Source organism: Microtus oregoni, unplaced genomic scaffold, assembly GCF_018167655.1.
Source record: "Microtus oregoni isolate MIOR12 unplaced genomic scaffold, Mior012 000000F_ref0000247, whole genome shotgun sequence".
In the NCBI taxonomy this organism is placed as follows: domain Eukaryota; kingdom Metazoa; phylum Chordata; class Mammalia; order Rodentia; family Cricetidae; genus Microtus; species Microtus oregoni.
The window spans coordinates 49,001,385-49,026,731 of NW_024543059.1; the positions used below are offsets into that span (position 1 = coordinate 49,001,385).

General features: G+C 36.4%; 1 protein-coding gene across 1 annotated transcript in view; it reads right to left on the reverse strand.

The window, feature by feature from the left end:
* Wls (Wnt ligand secretion mediator) overlaps positions 1 to 25,347 on the reverse strand; it is a 97,028-nt gene that overhangs the window by 45,529 nt on the left and 26,152 nt on the right. Inside the window, exon 2 of the mRNA XM_041650593.1 lies at positions 15,569 to 15,841. Coding sequence (XP_041506527.1) covers positions 15,569 to 15,841 — 273 coding nt within the window. The remainder of the gene's footprint in view (positions 1 to 15,568; positions 15,842 to 25,347) is intronic.

The following is a 25,347-nucleotide window of genomic DNA, read 5'->3' on the forward strand; positions in this document are numbered from 1 at the left end:
CTGGCAAAACTGGACTTGGCTAATTATAAATTTGGCCCTGCCTGTGTTATTAAGATATCCTCCAGGGTTGGGTGTGAACCGTTATACAAATGAATGAGCATGACTATTTAACAAACCAGGCAACAGTCAATTCCCTATATCTCTCTATCATCTTTCTCCATCCTGTCAAACATTAGTATTGTGGAGAAGTATTTCCATTTCTATATTCTGATGCATTATCTCTTGTCTGTAATTAAAAAGTCTACAAATGCAATATGACAAGGACAAAGGGATAAAACATTTCTTATGTCTAGTACTTTATAGAGATACTCCTTTGCAGGAAAAAAAAACATCTATCTTTTCTTATTGCAGTCAAGGCAGCAACTCAGTGAAGACTGAACAATTGGAAACACTATTAGCTGTTTGTAGAGTGATGAATCTGAAGTGCCACAGATCATGGAGAAACCAAACAATTCACATCGTCAATTCTTTCTCATTCTTTCAGACTTACTCCATTTCTCAACTTCTCACACAACTACTACCTATGGCCTAATTGAGATTTTTCACACAGCAGTCAGAGAGGTGGCTTCTAAAGTACTGTCAGTGGCCCATATCTTTAAATCCAGCACTTGAGAAGCTGAGGTAGGCAGATATCTGAAGTTTGAGGCTAGTCTAGTCTACATAACAAGTTCTAGCTAGCAGGGACTATATGAGAGACTTTAAAACAAAACTAAACATACTTTCAATCCTTTATACCATCTTCAGTCTAAAATGAAAACTCTACAAATGGCATACTAAGATATTATCTGGTTCCTCTAGTGTCTCTTCTCTTAGTTTACCCAGGCTGTCCCTTCTTCTACAACATTGGCAGATAAAAAGATGTCAGCTCTGAAGACAATCTGGGATCTCAGCACACCTTGCCACCTGAGAACAGTGCAAGACTGGGAACATGTCTAAACTTCTCCAGTTATGAAATGGGAGTTATAGTAAAACATCTCATAAGGCCATAAGAAATAAAGAAGGCAATGTATGCCAATTACCTGACAGAGCCTCAGAATATGCACGCCAATATGTCAATGCTGCCATTGGGGCACACTACACTCACCTCACTAGCACAGCAAATTTCTAAAAGGAAACTTCTTATCCACAGTGAACTACAAATGACTGGAGATAGGGTTTATTTAGCACCTTTGCTCGTATCAAACTGATGCCTTCTTAACTCCAAGAATTGCATCTTAGTCATTTCTGTTTTCTTAGTTCTTCATACTTTACCTGGTATAAAAGTTCCTTCTGTTTGTGTGTTGCTTTCATTGGTTAATGAATAAAGAAACTACCTTGGGGGAGCTGGAAAGATGGCTCAAAGGTTAAGAGTACTGACTACTTTTCCAGAGGTCCTGAGTTCAATTCCCAGCAACCACATAGTGGTTCACAGCCATCTATAATGAGATCTGGTGCCCTCTTCTGGCATGCAAGCATATATGTAAGGAATATTGTATATATAATAAATAAATAAATCTTTAAAAAAATTCTTTCTAAAAAAACTGGCTTGGCCTAGTTGATAGGTCAGAACTTAGGTAGGCGGAGAAAACAGAACTGAATGTTGGGAGGAAGAAGGGAAGAGTCAGAGAAGCCATAGATCCTCTGCCAGAGATGGATGCCTGTTAGAGTCTCTGGTAAGCTACTGCCACATGGCAATACACAGATTAACAGAGATGGGTTAAACTAATATGTAAGAGTTAGCCAATAAGAAGTTAGAGCTAATGGCTAAGTAGTGTTTTAATTAATACAGTTTCTGTGTGGTTATTTCGGGTGTAAGCTAGTCGGGTGGACTGGACAAACAAGGGGCCCTCTCCTTACTACAAACCAATGAGAGAAACACATTTTTAAAGCATACAGAAGAATATCCTACGTAACCTACCAATACTTTCTTATCCCCAATCCTACCTCCATATACATTCATGCATATATTCATATGCAACACACATTTGCATACTTCACAAAAGTATGTTTGTCTAATTTGACCCGTAATTAATTCCTGTGATGTTTTGAATTAAAATGACTCCGCAGGCTTAAATGTTTGAATAATTGGTCACAGTTAGTGGAGTTGTTTTAGTAGATTTAGAAGGAATAGATTTGCTAGAGGAAGTATGTCACATAGGCTTTGAGGTTCAAAGCCACATGTTATTCACAGTTTTCTCACTCAAGGCTATGCTTATGGTTCAGGATGAGAGCTCTCAGCTCCTGTTCTTGCTGCCATCACTTTTGGTTGCTGCTATGGGTCTCTGACATGACCAACTTGGATCCTCATGGAACCATAAGCCAAAAACCTCTTCCTTCTATAAGTTGCCTTTGTCAATTATTTTAACCACAGCTAACACAGCTAAAAAATAAGTAATGAATACAGTTCCCAGTTACACACTAAAAAAAAAAAAAAAAAGTACGTGTTCTCTAGATCAGGAAAAAGAGTGGCTTGTTAGGAAAGTGATTGATTCTCTTTTCTGGATAATAATATGGGGATAATGTATTAATGTACTGCTAGAAAGTGCCAGTGGGGTTAAAGGGAAAAAAAGAAAATGTAGTTCCAGAAGCTATAAACCAACAACTAATTTGATCTAGTGCCTAGCTAAGGTTTTGTGCTTAAATGAAACAATAAAACGGGTCTGCAGGACACAGAAATTGTGTAATAGATAAAACTTCTTCTAAGAGATTCCAGAGAAGAAAAATTGTGCAGCATTCTTCCGGGTACAGCAAGACGTGACAATCTATTCAACCTGGCTTGTTAAAACTAGAGGGAAATCAGATGATAAGACAAAAACATAGCAATTTGCACTGCCACTAAGGGGGCAATCATATGCCTCTAAAAGTTAAATGAATTTCTTTTTCCTCTACCAAATATTTCCAAGCATCAACTGGTTCTATAAATACTACTAAGGATAAAAATGGATAAGACAAAATCGTTGCCCTCAAATTATTCATAGTAAATTGGGAAAATCGAACAATGAAACAAACCTATGTATACAAGTATCTCAAAGTGTTTAAAGGCACTTGGGTTAAGCAATGAAGCACAGAAAGTGTGACTTTCAGAATCAACTCATCCACAGTGATATCTACCTACTAATCACAGGACAATAGTTCAAGAAGCAATGGAGTAGAAACAACCATGGATAAAGGAAGATGTACATCCAAAAATCCATATAAGCATAAAAAAGCATTAAATGGTCAGAGAAACTAATTCAATGTGGTGGGGATAGAAGAGTTGCTAGAAGGAATAAAGGACTGAGCAGCTGGAAGATTCTGATAACTAAGAGTCCAAGTTAAACTGAATACCATGGTATTCTCCCTAGAAAGATATTGAAGCAGGCCAGACTGTGATGGAGCACGCCTTTAATCCCAGCACATGGGAGGCCAAGGCAGGCCATCGAATTTCTGTGAGCTTGGTCTATAGAGCAAGTTCAAGGAAAACCAAGGCTACACAGAGAAACCCTATCTCAAAAAGCCAAAACAAAAAAATAATTTTAAAAAATTGAAGCATTCCTAGCAGCAACATAAAAGACAGACCTGGATTTAGGCACAAAGGATGTTGGTTAGAGAGCTATACAAGAAAAAAAAATCACAGTCCATTGTATTTCATAGCTCTGTTATTTAATTAAAAAATATAGTAAAAGAATAATTTGCAAGGAATTTGAACTCAATGATCATCTTTTTTTTCCCATATAACAAAGCTAGAGAAAACAGAACTATTCAAGCCAGCAAGTATTAAAACAAGGAAAACAAATATGGTCAGACTTATTCCTATATGACCATAATCATTATTCAAGCCAAGAGAAAACAAACCTGGTAACTAAGGGATGGAAAGACACAGTGGCTACCTGTTTTCTCCCCAGGACAACACATACAGTGTACAGAGCACTCAAAATAGCTGATTTGGTGGTTGTAAAACTCTCTCTCTTCTCTCTCTGCAATTAGAGAAGAGAGCTTTATTCACACTGAATCTAAAAATAGACAATGGCAGTGTTCACAGACTGACAGCTGCATTCTCATACTGTAACCAAGGAAGGAAAGAGATGGCTAATTTAACTCAACAACTTCCAAAACAAACAGTGCAAAAGGAGCCCAGGACAAAGAAAAAAACATGAAGGTCAGATGTTTAAAGGCTGCAAAAACAGCAGGGTAGCTGCATAGCAATTCATTAGGCTGTCCCAAATTCTGATGTGACCAGTGAAGTATTTTATCAGATCTGTTCACAGAACTTCAGGGCAAAGCTCTAGCAGATGCAGTTGCTATAGGGATCAAGGGAAGACCAGTCATGAGGATTGAGGATTTTCCATCTGACTTTTTCTTATATCACCTGAACAGTCAAAACTAAAGATCTACTTGAGGTTTTCTCCATAGGTGCAGGTCACCCCCACCCCACTATATCTAAATTACACATTATATTTTAACTACCCCGAGGCATTTAAAAACAAGAAACCAAATCAATAAAACAAAAACAAACAAACAAAAAAACAGGTCATTGTAAGGGAGAGAAACCAGGTGTCTAGAAAGATGGAAACAGTTCATTCCCTCCCATCAGTCATAAAAATGTGTTCAGTTTTCTTCCTCAGGCACCCTGCCCAGGGAGGGGATTATGGCTCAGCTTCAAAAGAAACAAGGGGATGACTGTGGGCGGGGAGCAGACTCTCCACAGCTCTCCCACAGATCTGTTCTGGCTCTCAGAGCCCCTGCTAGCCAGCTAAATGTCAGTTCACTGCACCCCAGCATTCTCTCACCACACTGCCTCCATCGCCCCGGTGACTAAGCTGTTTCAACAGCTGTGTTATTACTGGAGCCAAGCCAGTGTTAACTCACACAGAGTATTTGCTTTGTCCTGTGAATGTGGAAAATTATTGCACTAAAGATTCAGAGTTCTCTTTGCAGATAAGGCCATCCTTTCCTGATCATTCAGCCACATATTCCCTAAACTGAGCTCTGGAAGCAATAGGACAATATTCTGCTGCTACCTGGGTTTCCTGGAGATGGACAGATTCATAACATTGCAAAGAAAGTGGAAGAGACATGTACCCATTTGAATTAGAGAAAAGAAAAAAATATGAATATGATCATTGGTGGAGCACCAAAGATGTCAGTTACTGTTCCCTAAATAAAAACCACCAAGGATGATAAGTAGACCTGCCTTTCTGTTCTGCTCTCCAGGGATGCTTTTTGGTTGACTTTCTTGCCTTGCTGGTGATGTCAACACTTCTTTATCTATGTGTGTGATTGAACAGATTCTTCCTGAGCCCTCCTTCTATAGCCCTATGCTTCTCTCCCTTCCCATTGTTCACAATCATTTGTGTTCATATCACTTCTGAAGCAAGTGGAGTCTGGTGGGTGCCTTGTTCATCTTAATCACTTCACATACCCAGCTTCTTGCGCACTCCTGAGCAGGGAAAGTAAATGCTATTTGTTTAATACTCTTTGTTTATAAATCAACTTCAACTCCCTTATGCAAAGGATGATAGGAAAAAGAGAAGGCATTTCCTATAAATGAAAACAATGTCTATTTCTAAAATATGCCGATTATTCATTCATCACCACTCCTTTCTAAGTTCTTATAAATCACAGTAAGGCACAATTTCTGATATTAAACTGATGTCAGAAATATGTTTTCTTATAAAAGTAGTATAGTATTTGAAAAAGAAAGAGTAATTTTTAAAGTAAAGTATTTTAGTTTTTATTACATGTAAAATATGTAAACATTTTTCGTCCATACAGAAACCAGAAAGAATAACCCATTCATAATCTCAAAGTGAAGAAAATAAATCCTGTTATGGTGAAAAGGATACACACTATATACCCAATTTTGCCAGACTCCAAAGAGCAAGCTGTTTCTCACTATGTCACTGAGTTGCACATCAGGGAAATTAGGAAATTTGTTCCTTACACTAGGAAGGCCTATTTTCACCGTTCAACTTTTTAGTCATTTTACATATGGTATTCTCTCAATAAATTATGATGTTGGCTCATATTATTACTAAAGTACTTTATTGTTCTAATAGTTCATGAAGGAAGAAATCTAAAACACTATCAACTCTTTAACTTCCTTCTTTATTTAAGAAACTGGGGTAAAAACAAATAACTATATAGCCATTCCTATCTTCAGGGCATTTACAATTGCAATTGAGCGATAAGTGATAAAAACCGGAATCTGATTAATATTGAGTGGCAAGTAGCAAATAAAAAAACACCAGAGCCTCAGATTCATGGCCATACATGAAAACAAAACACCACTGTCATAATCATAAAAGGAAAGAATAGATTTCATACACATTCCTCATGTTGTATCTTGCAGCTGACCACAAAGCACAGAGGAAACAAAGTTCATGCAAAAAAGCTACTGACTGAAGTGATCTCCTCTACTCCACAGGAAATCTTTGTTTATTATCTGCTCCACAGACAAGACTTGGAAAAGAAACTCACCTTTTCTTCATCCCCTTGAATTGGGGATTCAGATGAGAGCAGGCAGCCAGGAGGAAAATGATATGGCTGGAGGTTCCTGACCCTCAGACTCCTACCAACAGAGGTGCCTGAGAGGCAGCATTTAATTGCGTAAAAACCAGCTTATCTCTCCTCTTATCTTTATCCTCTGTGATGAAAAACCACAATTACTGGCATCCTCTGGAATCCAAGTCACTCGGCCAGTAGTAACAGTGATGGCCGTGCCTGTAGTTTAAAGCAAAGGGAGTGGGGTTTCACTAGCCTCTGAAGCCAGCGCAGTGTGAAGCTAGCCTAGCTCAGCTTGGTAACTTCTCCTATTAGAAAGTTCACAAGTAGCCTCCTGTCAAAAGTACCACCAAGTGAGAGATCTAGACAAAAAAGAAATGCAGTCTCTAGCTACTGTCTAATTAAAGGACAAGCAGGTCTCTAATTTTGAATCTACATTTCAGTTCCACATTACATATATAATTTTCAATTTTTTCCAGTAGGATTAAACTCACAATTTCTTAGTCAAAAAGATCATATTAGTAACACACTGAAAAGCCCTGACATCTTTCAGTAGTTTATCTTTTATCTCCAATACAGACATATTTCTAAAGCCTTATAGATGGGTCACTGTTGTTTGGAGTGAGCTATTTTTTTTTTTTTTTTTTTTTTTTTTTTTTGCTGTGGGTGTCAGGTCTCCTGAAACCTGAGTCACAGACAACTGTGAGCTGCCATGTGGGTTCTGAGAATTGAACCCAGGTCCTCTAGAAGAGCAGCCAGTACTCTTAACCACTGAGTCATTTCTCCTGTCCCTAAAGAACTTTTTTGGTTTTGCTTGCTCCTTTGTTTGTTTTTTAGGGGGTGGTTTTTTTGAGACAAGGTTTCTCTGTTCATTAGTCCTGGCTGTCCTGGAACTGGCTCTATAGACAAAGCTGGTTTTGAAATCACAAAGATATGCCTGTCTATTCCAGAGCATTTCCCTCTTTCTATCTAATCAAAAAGGAAAGTTTTTACTTTGACATAGTAAAATTACATATAACAAAACAGTTATCAGGAAAGAATTATAGTTACAATATCTAGTCTATTTGTACTTGGAAAAATTAAAGAAAATATCATTTATTGTTACGGGAGGTCCTCCCACTCCTCCAGCCTATCGCCGCTGAGATACCAGCCCATTGGGGCGTGGTCTCTCTCCCTTTAAAAAAGCGGCCACTTCACTCTCCTCTCTCTCTTCACTTCCTGCTCCTCCGGCGACTAGACTCCCTTCCTGGTTGCGCAGAGGGCTGACGGTGATCTGTAAGTTTTTTCCCCTTTAAATAAATACCACCCTATTAATCATAAAACAAAAAAAAGAGGGATGATGGGATAATAGATTTGTAATTGTGAGTTACTGTTTTTAGACAAATACATTGCTATAGATTCTTGTATATTGATACAAAGTTAAATTATATTGACTATTGTATGCATGCATGTTTCTACCTCTGTTTAAAACATTTTTATGTATTGACATATATTGTATTGATATATATATTGTATATATTTACCATATTGCAGCGTACATTTCTACCTCTGATTAAGATACTTATATAATGTTTGTGTATTGATATATATTTACCTACTGCAATGTATATTTGTACATTGTTTATATTTGGAGGTCATTGTCCTCATTTGTTTTAGTCGTTTATTGTCTTAATCTTTAAGTTAGATAGATATTGAGAATTATATAGATTAATAGTCATTTAAGTTTGTCATTTATAATTAGACTCATCAGGTTCTTTAGATATATAGAGATTATACTCAGTATAGATAGATAATCTTCAACTTCTTCAAAGAGCTGTAGAAAATGGCCTTTAATCTAACTCAGTTTTGTGGTAGTGAGACACAATTGCTCCTGGCAACACCACTCTATTCCCGAGAGAATGTTGAGCACCAAAGACACTCCACTTGGAGCCTTTCTTTTTGGCAGAACTGGCCTTGGGGCAAAGAAATGCCCATACCTCAACCACTGACAAAGATACAGAGTGTGCATCAATGGATAAAACAGGACTGTCATATCCTGCCAAGACAGGGTAAGATAGTTTTGAAAAGTTGCTTGCCTTTGAAAATGGTATGTCAGTTATGTTAGGCCTTAGCCAAAGTTGGTTGCTTCAACGCTGCTAATGTGACTTTGGGTGATTGCCTAGGTAGCTAGTTGTCTCTGTGATTTGTTGCATGTTTTGGAAGTTGTTTTACTGAACTTCCTAATTACCCAGGTAACATTATTTCCCTTCTCAGATCTTCGATGGGGTTGAAGACTATATAAATGTAGTTACTTTCTCTCATGACTTGGCCAAGTTATTTATTATATAAGACCTAAGCTAGTTAGAATAGGATATTTGTACTTATTGTATATAATTTCATAGTAGGTTTAGAACTCTCTTATTTAAACAAAAGGGGGAGGTGTTACGGGAGGTCATCCCACTCCTCCAGCCTATCGCCGCTGAGATATCAGCCCATTGGGGCGTGGTCTCTCTCCCTTTAAAAAAGCGGCCACTTCCCTCTCCTCTCTCTCTTCACTTCCTGCTCCTCCGGCGACTAGACTCCCTTCCTGGTTGCGCAGAGGGCTGACGGTGATCTGTAAATAAATACCACCCTATTAATCATAATTCCAAACTGGTGTGGCATTGTTTATGACTTATGCCTTCAATTTATTCTACCTTTGCAAGCCTAAAGTTTCGTATCTAATTTATCTTTTATCATAACTAAAGAAAACTATAATTACAACAATCTAGTCTTCAACTCCATCAAAGATCCCAGAAAGATATTACCTGAATAAACAAGAAGCACATTGTAAGCAACTTCCAAAACTCTAGAAATGACACAGATATCTGACTGCCTAGACAGTCACCCAAAGTTCTTCTGTAATACTGGGACATTCATCTTCAGCTAACAGGCCTAGAGTATTTAAAGAACTGTCCTACTTATATTGGCCAAGTTAATCAGTCACTTTTCTCTGTGTCCTGCAGAATTTCTGCCAGTTTCTTCTGTGAATCATGAAATTGAAGGACCATCCTACCTTGTTTTGGCAAAGTTTAGAGATCATTTTTCTGTGGGTCCTACATGTCAAGCAGTCTAGGCAAGAGCAGTTTTTGCCCAAATGGCTAGTTTTGCCACATTGAAAACAAACTCCAAAATAAGTTTCTTCAATGACCATCATCTTCTTTAAAGTAATTGGTGCTGCCAGGAGCAGACATGTCTCACTGTCAAGAAAAGTCTAAGTTCTTAAAACATTTTAAATGCCATATTCCATAGGTCTTTGAGGTGTTTGAAGATAACCTATGTAATTGAAATATATCTTTGTATACCTAAAAAACTAATATGGCTACAAGTTTGACTATTATAGAAGACCATTAATTTGGATTTTTAAATTATATATTATATTTTTAAGTGAGCTGCATAAATATAACATAAACAAGAGTAGAAATATACATACAGTATAACAAAATTGATCTTAAATTTGCATCAACAAACTAAAATTCATACAAGAGTAAAATATTTTGAGATTAACAGCTGTTTTTTAAATAAAAGTTGATTCATTTTCCTCTTATAATTTCTACATAATATCTCCCTTTCTTCTTTTAGAAAGAGAATGACTATGATCAATAACAATTTATAATCAACCCCCTTTAAATAAAAACAAGCATTTAAAAACAATATTTTGGGAATTTCAGTGTAGTTCTCTAGACTACTTCCTGTTGATTGGTGGATGCTGTTAATCATATGGGGACCCTGAGGAAATTTGAGTTAATGGCCAAGTCCTTGAAAGACCAATTACAACATTTGTTGATAGATATCACCTGTCAAGGTTCAGGAGGTCTCCCTTTATCAAACCTGATCCATCTTAACCTGGAAATGAATTCATAGCCTCTGGTTTTCTGTGGAAACAAAAGCAAAACTACTTCTCCAAAGCAATGAATCTTTTAAGTTCCATTTTACAAATTTATTTTTTTGATTTCTGTTTTAAAGTTAAGGTGTTTTAAAAATATTTATATTGATATATTTTATCAGTCTTTCAAACACATGTCTCCCAGCAGCTGTCTCTTGCCCATCAGTCACCAAAAAATTCAAAATTAACACAAAAATATACAAAATCCAAATTCCTGTGTATTTTCCATCTTTACACAGCTTATTATGTAATCTTTATTATTTTATTTCTCTCTTTAAAGACTTTATTAGATTATTTTTTAACTATATATTCCTTTGTATAACTGTTGATACCCTTTCTTTCTTAAGCCTATGCACATTAGAAAACACACTGGAAAGTGTTTAGAGTGTTTTCAATCTGGACCTCTTTTACCTGTATCTTTTAGCCTTTGTTGACTGTGTGAACAAATCCTTAAACTGCTAAGCAGTGTGGACCTCTGCCTGAGGCTTTGGTGACTCGTTCTACCAACTTCTTGGGCTGTAAAATCTATCCTAAAGCTCATAAATAAGAACTGCATTAAACCTTTCCTAGAGCTCTAGAATGCTGATACTTGTACTGTGGCAGGCATTTTTACTTAGTTTAACAACCTAGCTCTTCAAGGGCTCAGTGTCCTGCAGAAACTCTTAAAGGAGCTGGCTCCTTTTTTAAAGTTTTCCCAGGTCCTTTGGAAATTCAAGATCCTCACTTTGAGGGCTGGAGAGATGGCTCAGTGGTTAAGAGCACTGACTGCTCTTTCAGAGGTCCTGAGTTCAATTCCCAGCAACCACATGGTGCCTCACAGCCATCTATAATGAGACCTGGCTCCCCTTTCTGGCTTGCGGGCACACATGGAAGAAATGCTGTACACATAATTAATAAATAAATATTAAAAAAAAAGATCCTCACTTTGCTATGCTATTTGTAATTGGAGGTTTCTCTCCAGCCTGTCAACTCTCAAATAATCACTCAGAGACTTAATATTACTTATAAATGTTTGGCCAGATGACTCAGGCTTATTATTACCTAAGTATTACAATTAAATTAACCCATATTTTTAAATCTATGCTTTGCCATGTGGTTCGTGGCTGTTACCTCATTTTGTACATGTCTTGGTGACTTGGTGCCTGGCTGGCAACTGCTAGACTCCCTTCTTCTTTTCCTGTATCTCTGCTTAAATTTCCCACCTAACTCTATCCTGCCTTTCCATAGGCCAACACAGCTTTATTTATCAACCAATGAGAACAATACTTATTCACAGCGTACAGAAAGATCACCCCACAACAGGGCCTAAGCTGTTCTTTAATTCTTTTACAAGTTGGAAGCTTAACTTGTGAGGTCCCAAGTTACCACTCCCTTTCTTCCATTTCTTAATTTGTTTATCTCCTTGAACACAGGATTTATCTCCATTCTACTTCTTGGTGCCTCTTTTTTCCTCAAAATGTATAGTTTGCATTTCTGCTTTCTTAGCTTGCTCTTTTTCATTATAGATCTTCATTGGAGGGATCACTAATAACTATACAACAGAGTCTATACTAGGTCGTTTTGAGATTTCTTCTGCCCACAGAATTGACCTAAATCTCTTCACTTTAACCTCCTTAGACAAAGACAGACTCATTAGACAAAGAGTAAAAAATAACCACATTCCTCACCAAAATATCACAACATGTTAATATTCTTCTCCTTTGAAAACTCTTGAGCCAGGCCCCCATAGCTCAAATCATCCTCAGCACACTGTCTTCCATGTTCCTACTAGTATGGCCCATTAAACCCCATTTAAGGCCAACTCCCAAAGTCCACATTTCTCTAAACAAAAGCATGTTCAGTCCTATCATAGCGATACCCCAGTCCATGATAACAACTTTTATCTTAGTTAGGATTTTATTGCTGTGAAGAGACACCATGAACAAAGCAACTCTTATAAAGAAAAACATGCCATTTGGGCTGCTTTAGTTTCAGAAGTTTAGTCCATTATTGTCATGGCAAGAAGAATGGCAGCATACATTCAGTGCTGGAGGGAAAGCTGAGAGTTCTACATCTTGATTCATAGGCAGTAGACTGAAATACACTTCCTTCAACAAGGCCACGTCTACTCCAACAAGAACACATCTCCTAGTAATATCATTTCCTACAGACCAAACATTCAAATACATGAGTCTATGGGGGCCACACCTATTCAAACCACAACACCCTTCATCACAGAAATTTTTCATTGCAACAGATTAAGAATATTACAGAAAACTACAACTGATCAAAATGTAGATTGCAAAAGATCATATGGTTCCCAGTCCTGACTGATACATCTACAACCTAATTGCAGAAGAAGGGATAGAAAGAATGAAAGACTCAGAGGAATAGGATTTTTCTGTGAAATTGTATCTCCTAGTAATCAAAGAGGCTATACCCATGAAGTATCACCAACATGACTGCCTAAATGAAATCTGAACAATGAAGGCACCAATGAACACAGTAAAATAGAAAAGGAGAACGTCATGGGGTCTCAATGCTAGATAAAGAACTGTAGGTAACTGGGGAATGCTGAGACTGGGAGAAATGATCTTCCCCAGGGATAATCCCTTCAACTGGTTCTCCAATACAAAGTGATGAGCCCTGAGATCTTACACATGAAGGTAATGCTATACAGGCTGAGGCAATTGTATTCATGTGTTTACTTGACAACCTTTTATAAATTGAATGGAATAAAATTTAGGAATGGATTGTAAACTTCCAAACTTTCACATAAACTTACCAGAAGCTGTAATTTATTTTATTAAATAACTTTAATGCTGAAAATGAAATCAATTGTTGGCCAGGCATTTTACACAACACAAAAGTCAGAGTATCAAATGATCTAGTTTTTCTCTCATCCTAATAAACAATATAAGCTTTAAAAGCCTAAGCATTGCACCAAACAATAATTGCTATGCAACAAGTTGTTATTCCTAGCAAAGCATCACCTTTCAGTCAGTTGTAAACATCTCAGCCATTAATTTAACCATGCAAGCAATATTTAAGTAGTTGTTACCAGAATTAGTGCCATGGGTTATTAAAATGTTTCTTTGAATAACAAAAGTACTGTCTTTGAGTAGAAAAGTGCCAAGCACCTCCATCGGTTGCTTGGTATCCTTTATTTGTAGGAAAATGATCTGATCCAAGAGACATTTTCATTCATAGCTTCCTACACACATAGTTACAGCCAAAAAAATATAAACATGATCACAAACAGGGAGTTGATCTACCAAGGAAATATATAAAAAAATAATCCAGTTGTGCTACGTTGTCAAAGTAGACATTGCTTAGCCAACAATGGAGTTCATTTATGAAAGAAATGAGAAAACATCTGGGAAGGCACTAAGGCCATGTAACAACTGGAATTTCTTGAAGAATGACTAGGTTTTCAATAAGAAGACTTGGCTTTATGTGAAAAAACGAGAATGGTAAAACAAGAGGAGATGGGACTTAAGTTATGGTTCATTTAAGACCATGTGTCCAGTATGCATGAGGCCCAGGGTTCTATTGCTAACACTTAAAAATAAAAAAATAAAAGAACATCAGCATGAGCAAGAATGTTAATGAAAGCTGTATCTGGATGTGTTCAGAGTATGAAATTGTTTGAGAATGTGGAAATATATACATGTCAGCTCTAAGAAATAAGGCTGTACTGGGTGGTGGTGCATGCCTTTAATCCCAGCACTCAGAAGGCATAGGCAGGTAGACCTCTGTGAGTTCTAGGCCAGCCAGGTTTACAGAAATAATTTCAGAACATCCAAGGTTACACAAAGAAATGCTGTCTCAAAACAAAAAACAAAAAACAAAAAAACAGGGAAGGGAGCTGCTAAAAAACCTTTCGAACACAATGGAGAGAATTCTGAGAATTCTGAATTGTAAAGCCTAATTTGTTGGTCATTAAGGATGTTTCACATAGGGACATGACTAAGATTAAAATAAAATTATTTTATAAGAACTTAATTTCACTAGCCAAGATGTAGGGGAAAAAAGAAAGAAAATAAGCTGAATTTCAAGAATAAGACTTTAATTTTTATATTTTGAAATAAAATTGCTTATTCTTCAAAATTATTTGGTTAATTAGATATTTTTATTCAAATTTTGCACATAAAAAGTGGTTCAGAGATGTTTTATAAGTTATTTAACATTGTAGAACTTCTAATAAATGGTGCCGGAGGGCAGTTCAATGACTCACCAGGCAGAAGTAATTGCTGCATGTGATAGTTTGAATGAGAATTGCCAACATAGGCTCGCATGTTTGAACACTTGGTCCTCAGTTAGTGGAACTGTTTGAAATGAATTATGAGGTGTGGCTTTGTTGCACTAGATGTAACTTTGTTGAAGGAGGTATGTCCCTAGAGATGGGATTCATACCAAGGTACTGTCTCTCTATCTGCCTGCCAATGACAGATCAGGATGGATATGAGCTCTCAGCTATTGCTCTGGCCCCATTTCTGTCTGCTTCCCATCATGATGATCATGGACTAACTTTCTAAAACCTAAATTAAACATGTTTTTTTTGAAACAGGGTTTCTCTGTATAGCCATGGCTGTCCAGGAATTCATTCTGTCAACCAGGCTGGCCTTTGCTTCCCAGATGCTGGAATTAAAGCCTTATGCTACTATGCCCAATTTAAATGCCTTCTGTTTTTGTTATAAGAGTTGCCTTAGTCATGGTATCTCTTCACAGCAATAGAATTGTAAACTAAGATACTGCATAAGCCTGATAACCTGAGTTCTATCCCCAGAATCCCACAGAGGACGGGAAGGACTATCACTTAATAACTGTTCTCTAACCTCCACACAAGCAACTTTGCATGTGTATACATATAAGTTTTTAAATCAGGAATTTAAATCTATCTCAGGAGAACTCTGAGGCCAATTCTCATAAGCATTCTATTATACTAACTTATCTGGGCATAAACATGAACACAGGAGACAATGAAAAGGATCAACAGGTCTGACTGTGGGCAATCTCACCAGAACCCAAGTGATCTACATGTAAAATGAAGTAATCCAGATATTTGTATCAAGGGATTTGGAAGATTTAATGAATTGATTCAGATGAAGGGCTCAGAAAGTGCACAGAAAGCAGCAAACAGCTAATAACTGAGTTGTCATCATCATTCACACTCCTAGGAAGAAAATTCCCACAGGTGACGAAAGCAGTTAAGGTACTTACTGATTTGGTTGTTCAACTTGAAAGCAATGTCTAGCTGCATGATAAACAGCATAAACTGGAACCATGGGCTCATCTCCATAGAAGGGAGGGGAATGTGTACAGAAAACACAATGTCATTGGCTTCAATTTCCCTTGGAATTGCTTCCTCAATGTCGCGGATCTTTTCACACTTGTTGGGTCCCCAAGGCACTAGCCATCTTGTCTTATGGTGATTCTTACGGACATCCACACATTTTATTGACATGTAGGGCACTGCTGTTGTCGGTGCTGGAGCTGAAAAGAGAACATTTCCCTGTTTTAGAAAGGAATTCATGGGCAGTGGTGGCGCACCCCTTTAATCCCAGCACTTGGGAGGCAGAGGCAGGCGGATCTCTGTGAGTTCGAGGTCAGCCTGGTCTACAAGAGCTAGTTCCAGGACAGGAACTAGCTACGGAGAAACCCTGTCTCGAAAAATCAAAGAAAAAAAAATTAGAAAGGAATTCATTTTATTAACCACTTCTAGCTAATGCTCTTTTCTGTTGTACCTTCTAGTTAATTGTACATTGCCATCTACAGCTGGGAAACAATGGCTCTCTGACATCCTCCAAATCCAAGTGAAGACCCTCCTGTCATCTGCAGAAGGTCACAAAAGTATTTCCACAAGCCTTCCCACCCGTTGTATTTCCAGTTAATTATAGTACACACTTGTATGCAATCTAATTAAATAGCAGCCTCCATTCAAATCTTTGTCACAAAATTCCAATGTGCCCCAAGAGCTGGGGTACCAAGTAAGGACAATTGCAGAGATAAGTCTCTGAATTTAGATGCCAGGTCTTAGACTGGTTGACAAGTTAGTTATATCTGTGCTAGCCTCAGGATCCTCATCTAAGAGACAAGTTGGCTATCTTCTAAGGTTTCTCTTAGTTCTATCATTCCAAACCACTGTCTTTGATGTATAAAAGGAACAATGCTGACCTCAAAACTCCACTTAGCTTGGTACCTGTCTGAAGATGGATATTCAAAGACTGATATTTCTAAAACAAACTAAAATAATACCCATGTTTATCAAGAGAGAAAATAATATTTGAAATATACATTAAGGAAGCACTGTTTTGTTTCAAAATGATTAATATGACTATAATAGTAAAATTGCAAAAATATAATTTGAATTTTAAAACATATGCCTAAAATTGTCCTGGAGAATAGTACCTACTGTTTAAAAAAGCATCAAAGCATTATTCTTTATTTAATATTTAATATATTAATATCTGTATTAATGGTCAATGTATTAATATCTTAATGTCTATATTAGTGACAAATGGGTTTTCAGAAAGACTAACCAATAATAAGTAAAAATGCTAGGAACTTTTGCACTTAAGAAGTATTACTGAGCCGGGCGGTGGTGGCGCACGCCTTTAATCCCAGCACTTGGGAGGCAGAGGCAGGTGGATCTCTGTGAGTTTCGAGACCAGCCTGGTCTACAAGAGCTAGTTCCAGGACAGGCTCCAAAACCACAGAGAAACCCTGTCTCGGAAAAAAAAAAAAAAGAAGTATTACTGAAAGTCCTTGGGTGTTGGGTGTTTACTCCATCAACATGGTATTTCTATGGGTTAATGCTATCGGAGATTTTTTTTTCCTCAAAACTCAAAACCATACAGCCATAAATACTTGTATACCTAATTTATCTAAAGCCATCTTGTCTACCATATTATTAGAAATAAGTCAAACATTGATTATTTTGGTCAGTTAAACAGCTCCCTGATGTTAGAAAGACTAAGTGAAACATTTAATTTGATCCTTTTTAATGTGGTTGGAAACTAAATAGTAAGGCAAAAGTCATAAATTCCACTTTAAATAACATAGTTCAACTGACTATTTCTTGCAGAAAATACTTACATTTTAAAACCTCTCTTCTTCCAAAAGAACCCAACCTTTTGCATTTATTTTATTCTTTTTGGAAGTAGCCGAGTTCCTCAGTTGAGCTCCAAAACCACATTCCACACGGAACAAGAGAGCACTGAACACTAGACAGTACAGAGACTGTGTTTTCAGTAGCTTATGTAGGAGAGTGTGGAGCAACCAATCTGGTTTTCATTTTCCTTTTTTTAATTAACATAGTATATCACCCTTAAAATAAAATTCTCAGGAATATTCATATTTTTAAGAGATCTTGGTAATGGATTTGAAGAAGCTTCAAATGTGTATCTTTAGCTAGACTATGAGAATGAGCAATATTTTTATTACCTGGAATAAGATAGACTAAAACAATTTAAAACTTTAAAACTGCACATAATTAAACATTTCAATATTTTCTAATAGTACCTAAAAGGAAAACAATGTTTATTTATACTACTTGAGAAAGCAAATGCCACACTGGTATTCAAGCATAGATACATGAAGTTCCCTTGGTATCCAGGAGAGCCAGATCTACATAATGAGGCCCAATCTCAAAACAAACAAACAAACAGAAAAATAAATTTGAACTTTAAGTTCTTTTTGAAAGTGATTTTATAAATGACAAAAGAACTAAATAGAGAAAATTAAAATTATCTGCAACTTTTGAACAAGACATAGTCTGCTGTATTTACAATGAAAGTCTTAGCCCCTAATGTGATTCTAAGGATCAACAGTATTAAAAAGATACACAGGCAGATCACTGTGAATGTAAAGCCAACCTGGTTTACAAAGCACAAGATAGCAAAACAGTGTTTAGAAGGGGTTGCTTAGATTCCGGACAACAAACCAAGTCAAAAGTAAAAACAAACACTCTTCTATATTTGAAGACTACTAAAGAAGGATCATCCTACTTTCTTACACATTATAAAACTCCTCTGTACACATCCATAAAATATGACTTAATTGGAAATATAAGGGCTATAAGCTGATTCTACATTAGTACAATTTAGCAAGAAGGACATTGTAACAACAACAAAAACAAAACAAAACAAAAAATGAGTTTGTCCTATCACTGTGGACGGTTAACATCTCATACAGACTGCTAAGAACATTGAAGGGATGCATGAAAGTAAGCTATAGAAAAACATTCATATCTCGACAAAAAAAGAAATAAGGCAGTCATAAAAATGTTGGCTTAGGCTTTTTTGCTCTGTTCTCATTACCACATCAAACAGAGGTCAGATGTTTTTCTTTATCTGTATTTCAACAGTATGTTTGACTCCTCTTATCCATTACAATATTCATATTTTGAAATATGAACTGTACTATAGTTAATTTCAAAGTGATATAAAATTAGTAAGATCTGTGATAAAATTAAGCTTGGGAAGTCACTTTCTAGAAAACGATACTTCAGACACTTTACTTCATACTGAACAGTTGTGAGCACCCACACTGTCAGCTGCTGGAGTAGACCTAATAATAAACACCAATAATGTGAAATACATGAATGATGAAGAATATAGAAAATAGGTAATTTAATTTAAATTATACTTGTGATGAATGCTACATTTAACCCAAGAAAGGGGAATAGTTGAGTATATGAGATTTAGAAGAAATGAGAAAAGTAAAGTGATAGAAAAATTTCAGCCATCATCACCAACTTAACTCTGAATAAAAATGTAATCCAGTAGCAACTAAGGCTGTATTAATTTTGGAAGAAAACTCATTGGTTCCAGTCAGTTTCCTACTACTTTATCTCAAATAATACCTTGGTTAGCAAGTTACTTTTTAGTCAACCACTAACATTTTTCATGCTCAAAGTTGAGTCAAAGTTAAATCAATTGGCCCTATTCCTTCTAGAACCTGCAACTGAAAGATGTCCAGGGAGAGATACAAGAGTTGGTTGCCTTCTACAAAAGTTAAAACAAAACAAAACAACATGTTCAAATGACAAATAATTTCCATTTAAGTCATCAGAGATTTTTATTTCTTTAGTTTTAAAACAAGTAACAAAGAATCCCTTTGCAAATATGCAGGAATATGAAACTAAAGATGTAGACAATGTTATGGGAGGCTGAACATTTGAAAGACAGTCACAGCCTGATAGAAAGTTGTTGCAACAAGGATCTTAATAAAGAAATGTGGCTCCCATAAAACTCGTTAAGAAAGCCAAAAAAAAAAAAAAAAAAAAAAAAGAAATGTGGCTGTAAAAGAGATCTGGGATGGCTTATGGGGCCCACTCTTGAAACAGAGCAAGTGTAAGCCCAGAGAACAAAAGGTCCACAAGGTTAGGAGAGCATAAGCAGGTACCATGCCTACAGATGTCCATGCTTAAGTTTGGAAAATTAAAAGAAAACTTTTCATTAACTGACTGATTCAGACAGCTCTTGCGACATAGCTCTGGCTGGCCTCAAACACAGAGATCCACCTTCTTCTGCCTCTCAATGCTTTGACTAAAGTCATGTGCCATCACCATACTCAACATTAGGAGGAACATTACACCGGATCAGTCCTACCTTCGTCTGATTTAACTTTTTGATTCTCTAATCAAGGGCAAATTTCCATAATTATCTTGATTTCTACTCTCAGTGTCCCTACTCAGCTCTACAAAGCACTATAGAAAAAGCACAGTAAACACACACACACACACACACCCCAAAGAATTTTATTTAAAGACTTATAAAGATTCTCTCTCTCCCTCTCTCTCTCTTTCTCTCTCTCTCTCTCTCTCTCTCTCTCCTTCTCTCTATCTCCTTCCCTCCCTTCCCTCCCTCCCACTTCCTCCCCCCATCTGTACCTACTTAAAGGCAGATATTCTGGGAGCATAAGGGCATTCCAGAGGGTGGTCTGAATGAGATTTGGATGAGCCACACACCTCCCACAGAGCCTTTGAACTCTCTCAGTGATCAGGTCATAATAACCTTCCCCTAAATTAGATCAGGAATGCCTGATTTGCAACAAAAAATGATATTTGAAGATTAATCTGCTTGGGCTGTGTGGAAAAAATATGGAGAACAAATTAGTTTGTATTTGTGTTTACAGATATTAATTAATAGAACTTTAAAACTTAAAAAGCATAATGATTCTGGGTGAAATAGTCAACAACTTCAGAAATATTTTATTTTTCCAAGAGAATTTAGCAATAAAAATAACAAAGAAACAAGGATACGCGAGTACTTTCTTCTATGTCTCTAAAGGGAGGTTAACTTTTGAATACTCTCAGTTAAAAAAAAACTTATACTCACTGTCTCTATGGCTTTAAAAATATAAATAACTGCTGTCCAGTAGTGGTGCACACCTTTAATCCCAGCTCTCAGGAAGCAGAGGCAGGCCTGTGGGTTTGAGGTCAGCCTGGTCTAAAAAACAAGTTCCAGGACAGCCACAAAGAAATCTTGTCTTGGGGGTTAAACATCACCCCCTCCCCAACAAGTTTATCTATGATGTCATCATTTCACTTTATTTTTCTCTATCTTGTTCTACAAAATAATTTTAGGCTACTAGAAATAACAGTTCATATTAAAGGTGTAACAAACAGACTGATTTAAAATAGAAAACAGAAGCAATAGGATAATGCCAGTTCCTAAAGCTTTCATGTGAATTATGAAAGTAAGAGGCTCAATATCTCTTTCACCTTAGGATGTAGAGAAACACCTTCATTGCATGGAAGATAGACCAATTATAGTAGAACATGAATATAGTTCCAGAAATCAGGAGGCTGATGACAACCTGTTCAACATAGAAAGACATATCCTCCTGCCCTCCCCCCAAATTTACTAATGCACTATGTGCCCAATGAAAAATCATACAGTATACACTATGTACCTAGGTTCTTAGTACTAGAGAGCCTAAAGCAGGATGGAGGAAAATATAAGGAAAAGAAATTTAGTATCTGAAATGAAAACCAAACCAAATCAAAAACCTAAATATGTTTGTGTTATTGACACAACTTTAACTTTTATCCAAATGACCCTAAAGACCTTGGTTGGCATAACAGAACCCCCTATCTAAGGTTAGGAGTTGACTTTTAACTGTCTTAGCCCAGACTGGCCTTGAACTCATGAAAATCCTCCTGCCTCAAACTTAGAAGTTAATTTTCAATGTAACTCACTGAGACATTCCTCTTGACTTTTTCTTTTTAAAAAAAAATATTTATTGATTTATTATGTATACAATATTCTGTCTGTGTGTATGCGTGAAGGCCAGAAGAGGGCACCAGACCTCATCACAGATGGTTATGAGCCACCATGTGGTTGCTTGGAATTTGAACTCAGGACCTTTGGAATAGCAGGCAATGCTCTTAACCTCTGAGCCATCTCTCCAGCCCACTCTTGACTTTTTCTAAACAAAAGCCTTAACTCTGCTTAGAAAGAAACACACGAGCCAGGCGGTGGTGGCACATGCCTTTAATCCCAGCATTCAGGGGGCAGAGGCAGGCAGATTTCTGTGAGTTCAAGGCCAGCCTGGTCTACAGAGCTAGTGCCACGACAGGTTCCAAAGCTACACAGAGAAACTGGACTTAAAACAACAAAAAAAAAAAAAGAAGAAGAAGAAGAAAGGAAGAAAGAAAAAAGAAAAAGGATAGAAAGAAAAGAAGAAAGAAAGAGTGAAAAGAAAAGAAACACATATGGTTGGACTGTAAGATCCAAAACAGTTAATAACTCCACAAATGAATCCTGCACATCATCCAGCCATCCAAGATTATTTACTAAAAACACTGTTGTTGTCTTCAATCATCAGCAAATATTTAAGTATTAAGAGCGCAAAAACTTGTGTTAGACTGATTTAGCATTTAGGAATTAACTAACTCAGTCTGATAACTCCTTGACTGAAATTGTTCCAATGATGTTCAGACACGTGTTTTAACATTGCCATTTACTTTAAGGATAAAATTATCATGCATTTAAACCATGCTAATTAAACCTTACCAGATTACTTAACAAATTATTATTTTACAATTAAATAACAATCACTTCAAAGTAAAAATATGTTTGCAGAGACTAGACCTAGAGACAGGACTTTAGGAATTACCTTAGCTATGCCCTTGTGAGTAAAATGAGGTACACTTAGTGAGATACAATTCATTATTGACAGCAATTCTTTTGAAAGGGGTTCAACACAGGGTTTCGTTCTGTAGTCCTGGCCATCTTGTAACTCACTCTATAGACCATGTTGACCTCAAACTCAGAACTCAGAGATCTGCCTGCTTCTGTATCCCAAGTGCTGAGATTAAAGGTGTACTCCACCACCCACCATTAACAGTAATTCTTAACATCTACTTTCAAAGTATAATCACACTAACATCTGTTCTAGGGAACCTATTAAGTGAATAAAGCAAGAAATTCTCTATCCTAAATGACTACCACCAAGATAAACAAACAAATTTTCTACTCCTTTTGCCAAAATGTAGATATTCTCACATGCTTCCAAGCAGTAGCACATCAACACACACCCATGCACAAAACACAAAATACAGATGCAAATACAAGCAAACAGGAATGTACATGCATTCACATGACAGCATAGACACACATACAGTCATATAACAACACATTGATGTCTACACACTACACAAACTCTACACACACACACACACACACACAACATGCATAGCAATTCACAGAAACAGATACCATACAACTGGGCATAGTGTCACACTTCTTTAATCCCAATACTTAAAAATGTTTACTATGGCATAAAGTTATGAATGAATGGTATAGACAGTTTAAAAGGATAGTTTTAGAAATTGCAGCAGTTATATATTTCATTCTGGTTCTACAAAATTTAAAAATATTTAAATTTAAATGTTTACATCTTAAGCAGATGAGTATTTAAATGGTTGGCCTGTATTCTCAACTGTATCAAAGACAGACGAATAGAATTACTTTATAGAATCCACATGGCAAATAAGCAGTTACACTTGGTTTGCATTACTTGTTCAGCTTAGATCCTCTGAATTGAGAGCAAAAAAAGCAATCAAAGTGCTTTGGGACACTGAGTCAAACTCTTACATAGTATGTGAAATACTATTGTAAACATGAAATTACTTTGGTTAAAGATTGGTGCCAGATTTTTTTCGTTTTTGAAAAAAGTAATAAAAAATGCATAAAAGGCCCTGCAAGACGTTAAGCACATAAAGTCTGTCAGTCATTAGCATGCTAATTAGAAAAGCAACACAATGACCTAAATTTGGATTTAAAAACAATTGATACACACCTTTAGTTTCTACGAGCAAAGAAAGACTGAATCACAAAGTCTGACATAAGTACATAAAATCACTAACTCTAAGCTATATTTCTGAAAAAAGTCCATTATTACATAACTCTATGATACTTAAAACAGCAAAAATTAAACTCACATGGAATGAGCACAAAAGGCCTCCACAGAAGACCAAATAACTCATCTATTAATGCTCATTGCTTTCCAAACCAGAAATTTGAGGTACATTTCCATGCTTCTGCAGCACCTCAAAATGTATAACTTGTTAGCCAAAAGGTTATGTGGAACATAGTCAAAATCATCTCTAGGGAAAAAGTCAGAGTCACAGTGCACTACCTTTTGTCATGATCACAAAACCTAGCATGAGCATGGGAATTTCTCACAGGTGCCTTGGAAGTCCTCAAAACTGTTTTGGCAGGCTGTGGGTATGAGGGGCAATAAAAGGTAAATAACTGATTCTACTTTTCAACAAGCAAGCCACAGTACACATTATATGGGAATTTTGGAGTTAGGAAACCCCAAAATTAACTAATCTCATAAGAGAAGCTACTTAAAGTACAATTTTCTGATGTTGGCTATTTGTAACTTATTATCTAGCATCTATTATCTATATATCATAGATGTTCTGATTTTTATCTGTATCATTAGCACTAATAAAGATAAATGATAACTAAGATATGAATTGCAAATCACTTTCATGTTTATTTAAAGAGTTCCATGAAGAGAAAACAAAATATGCAGCTCCTGAAAATACATTAGACTCATTTAAACCTAATTCTCCCAAATTTATTGGATTCTTTTGGGATGACAAGCTAGAACAGACATGACTCTGGGTAAACAACACAGTGTTTCTAAAAGAAGAATATATCTGAAGACTTTTTAGAGAAGAATATTAAAAGTTAGAGACAGGTTGGCTTCAAAGCACCCTAATAAATAATTTACTGATAACTCATATAAGCATATGATAGCACAGTTTGGCTCAGGAGAGGGTGAGCTCTCCATTCACAATAAATTTAGAAAAAAAAAAAACAACTGGATAATTAAGAGAGCCAAAACCAAAACAAAGGTTTCATTTGGTCATACCAGGATGATAAATTCTCCTATGTGTATATGCTAGAGGAATGCAGAATTTATTGTGCAGTAAAATCCTGCAGTATATTGATCTCTCTCCACTTTCTGACAAGTTTCAATAAACATGTGTAATTAAATAAAGTATAGCTAAGGATAATCACAAAGCAAGACCTGTTAATTACCTATCTACATTTCACAAATTTCCACAATAATCATTTCCCTAGTTGTTCAATGAAAAGGTAAGTCTTTATAATGTGTGAATTCTTATAATTAAAGAAAGAGGTAAAATTTAAGGGTAATGTATACAGTTTAAGGAATTATTGTGTTTCAGTCACTATGCAAATGTTAAATATTTTAACACATAACTTCTAGGTTCTAACTCAAGTGCTATTTCCTTTGCCTAATTGGTTAAATGCTCTGAGCCAACATCTAAGGATTCCTCCGATTTCCTTTTAGTAATAGTAAGTAATCATTGCTTCTTCTGGTGTCAGTGTTATCTAGTCTATTTTCATTACAACATTCTATTGAATATGTAAACATCTAAACACTAGGAAATTATAAACTTCTAAACACGTGGTTGCATCTTCCTTCTCCTTAGTATCCATGAAGGCTTAAAT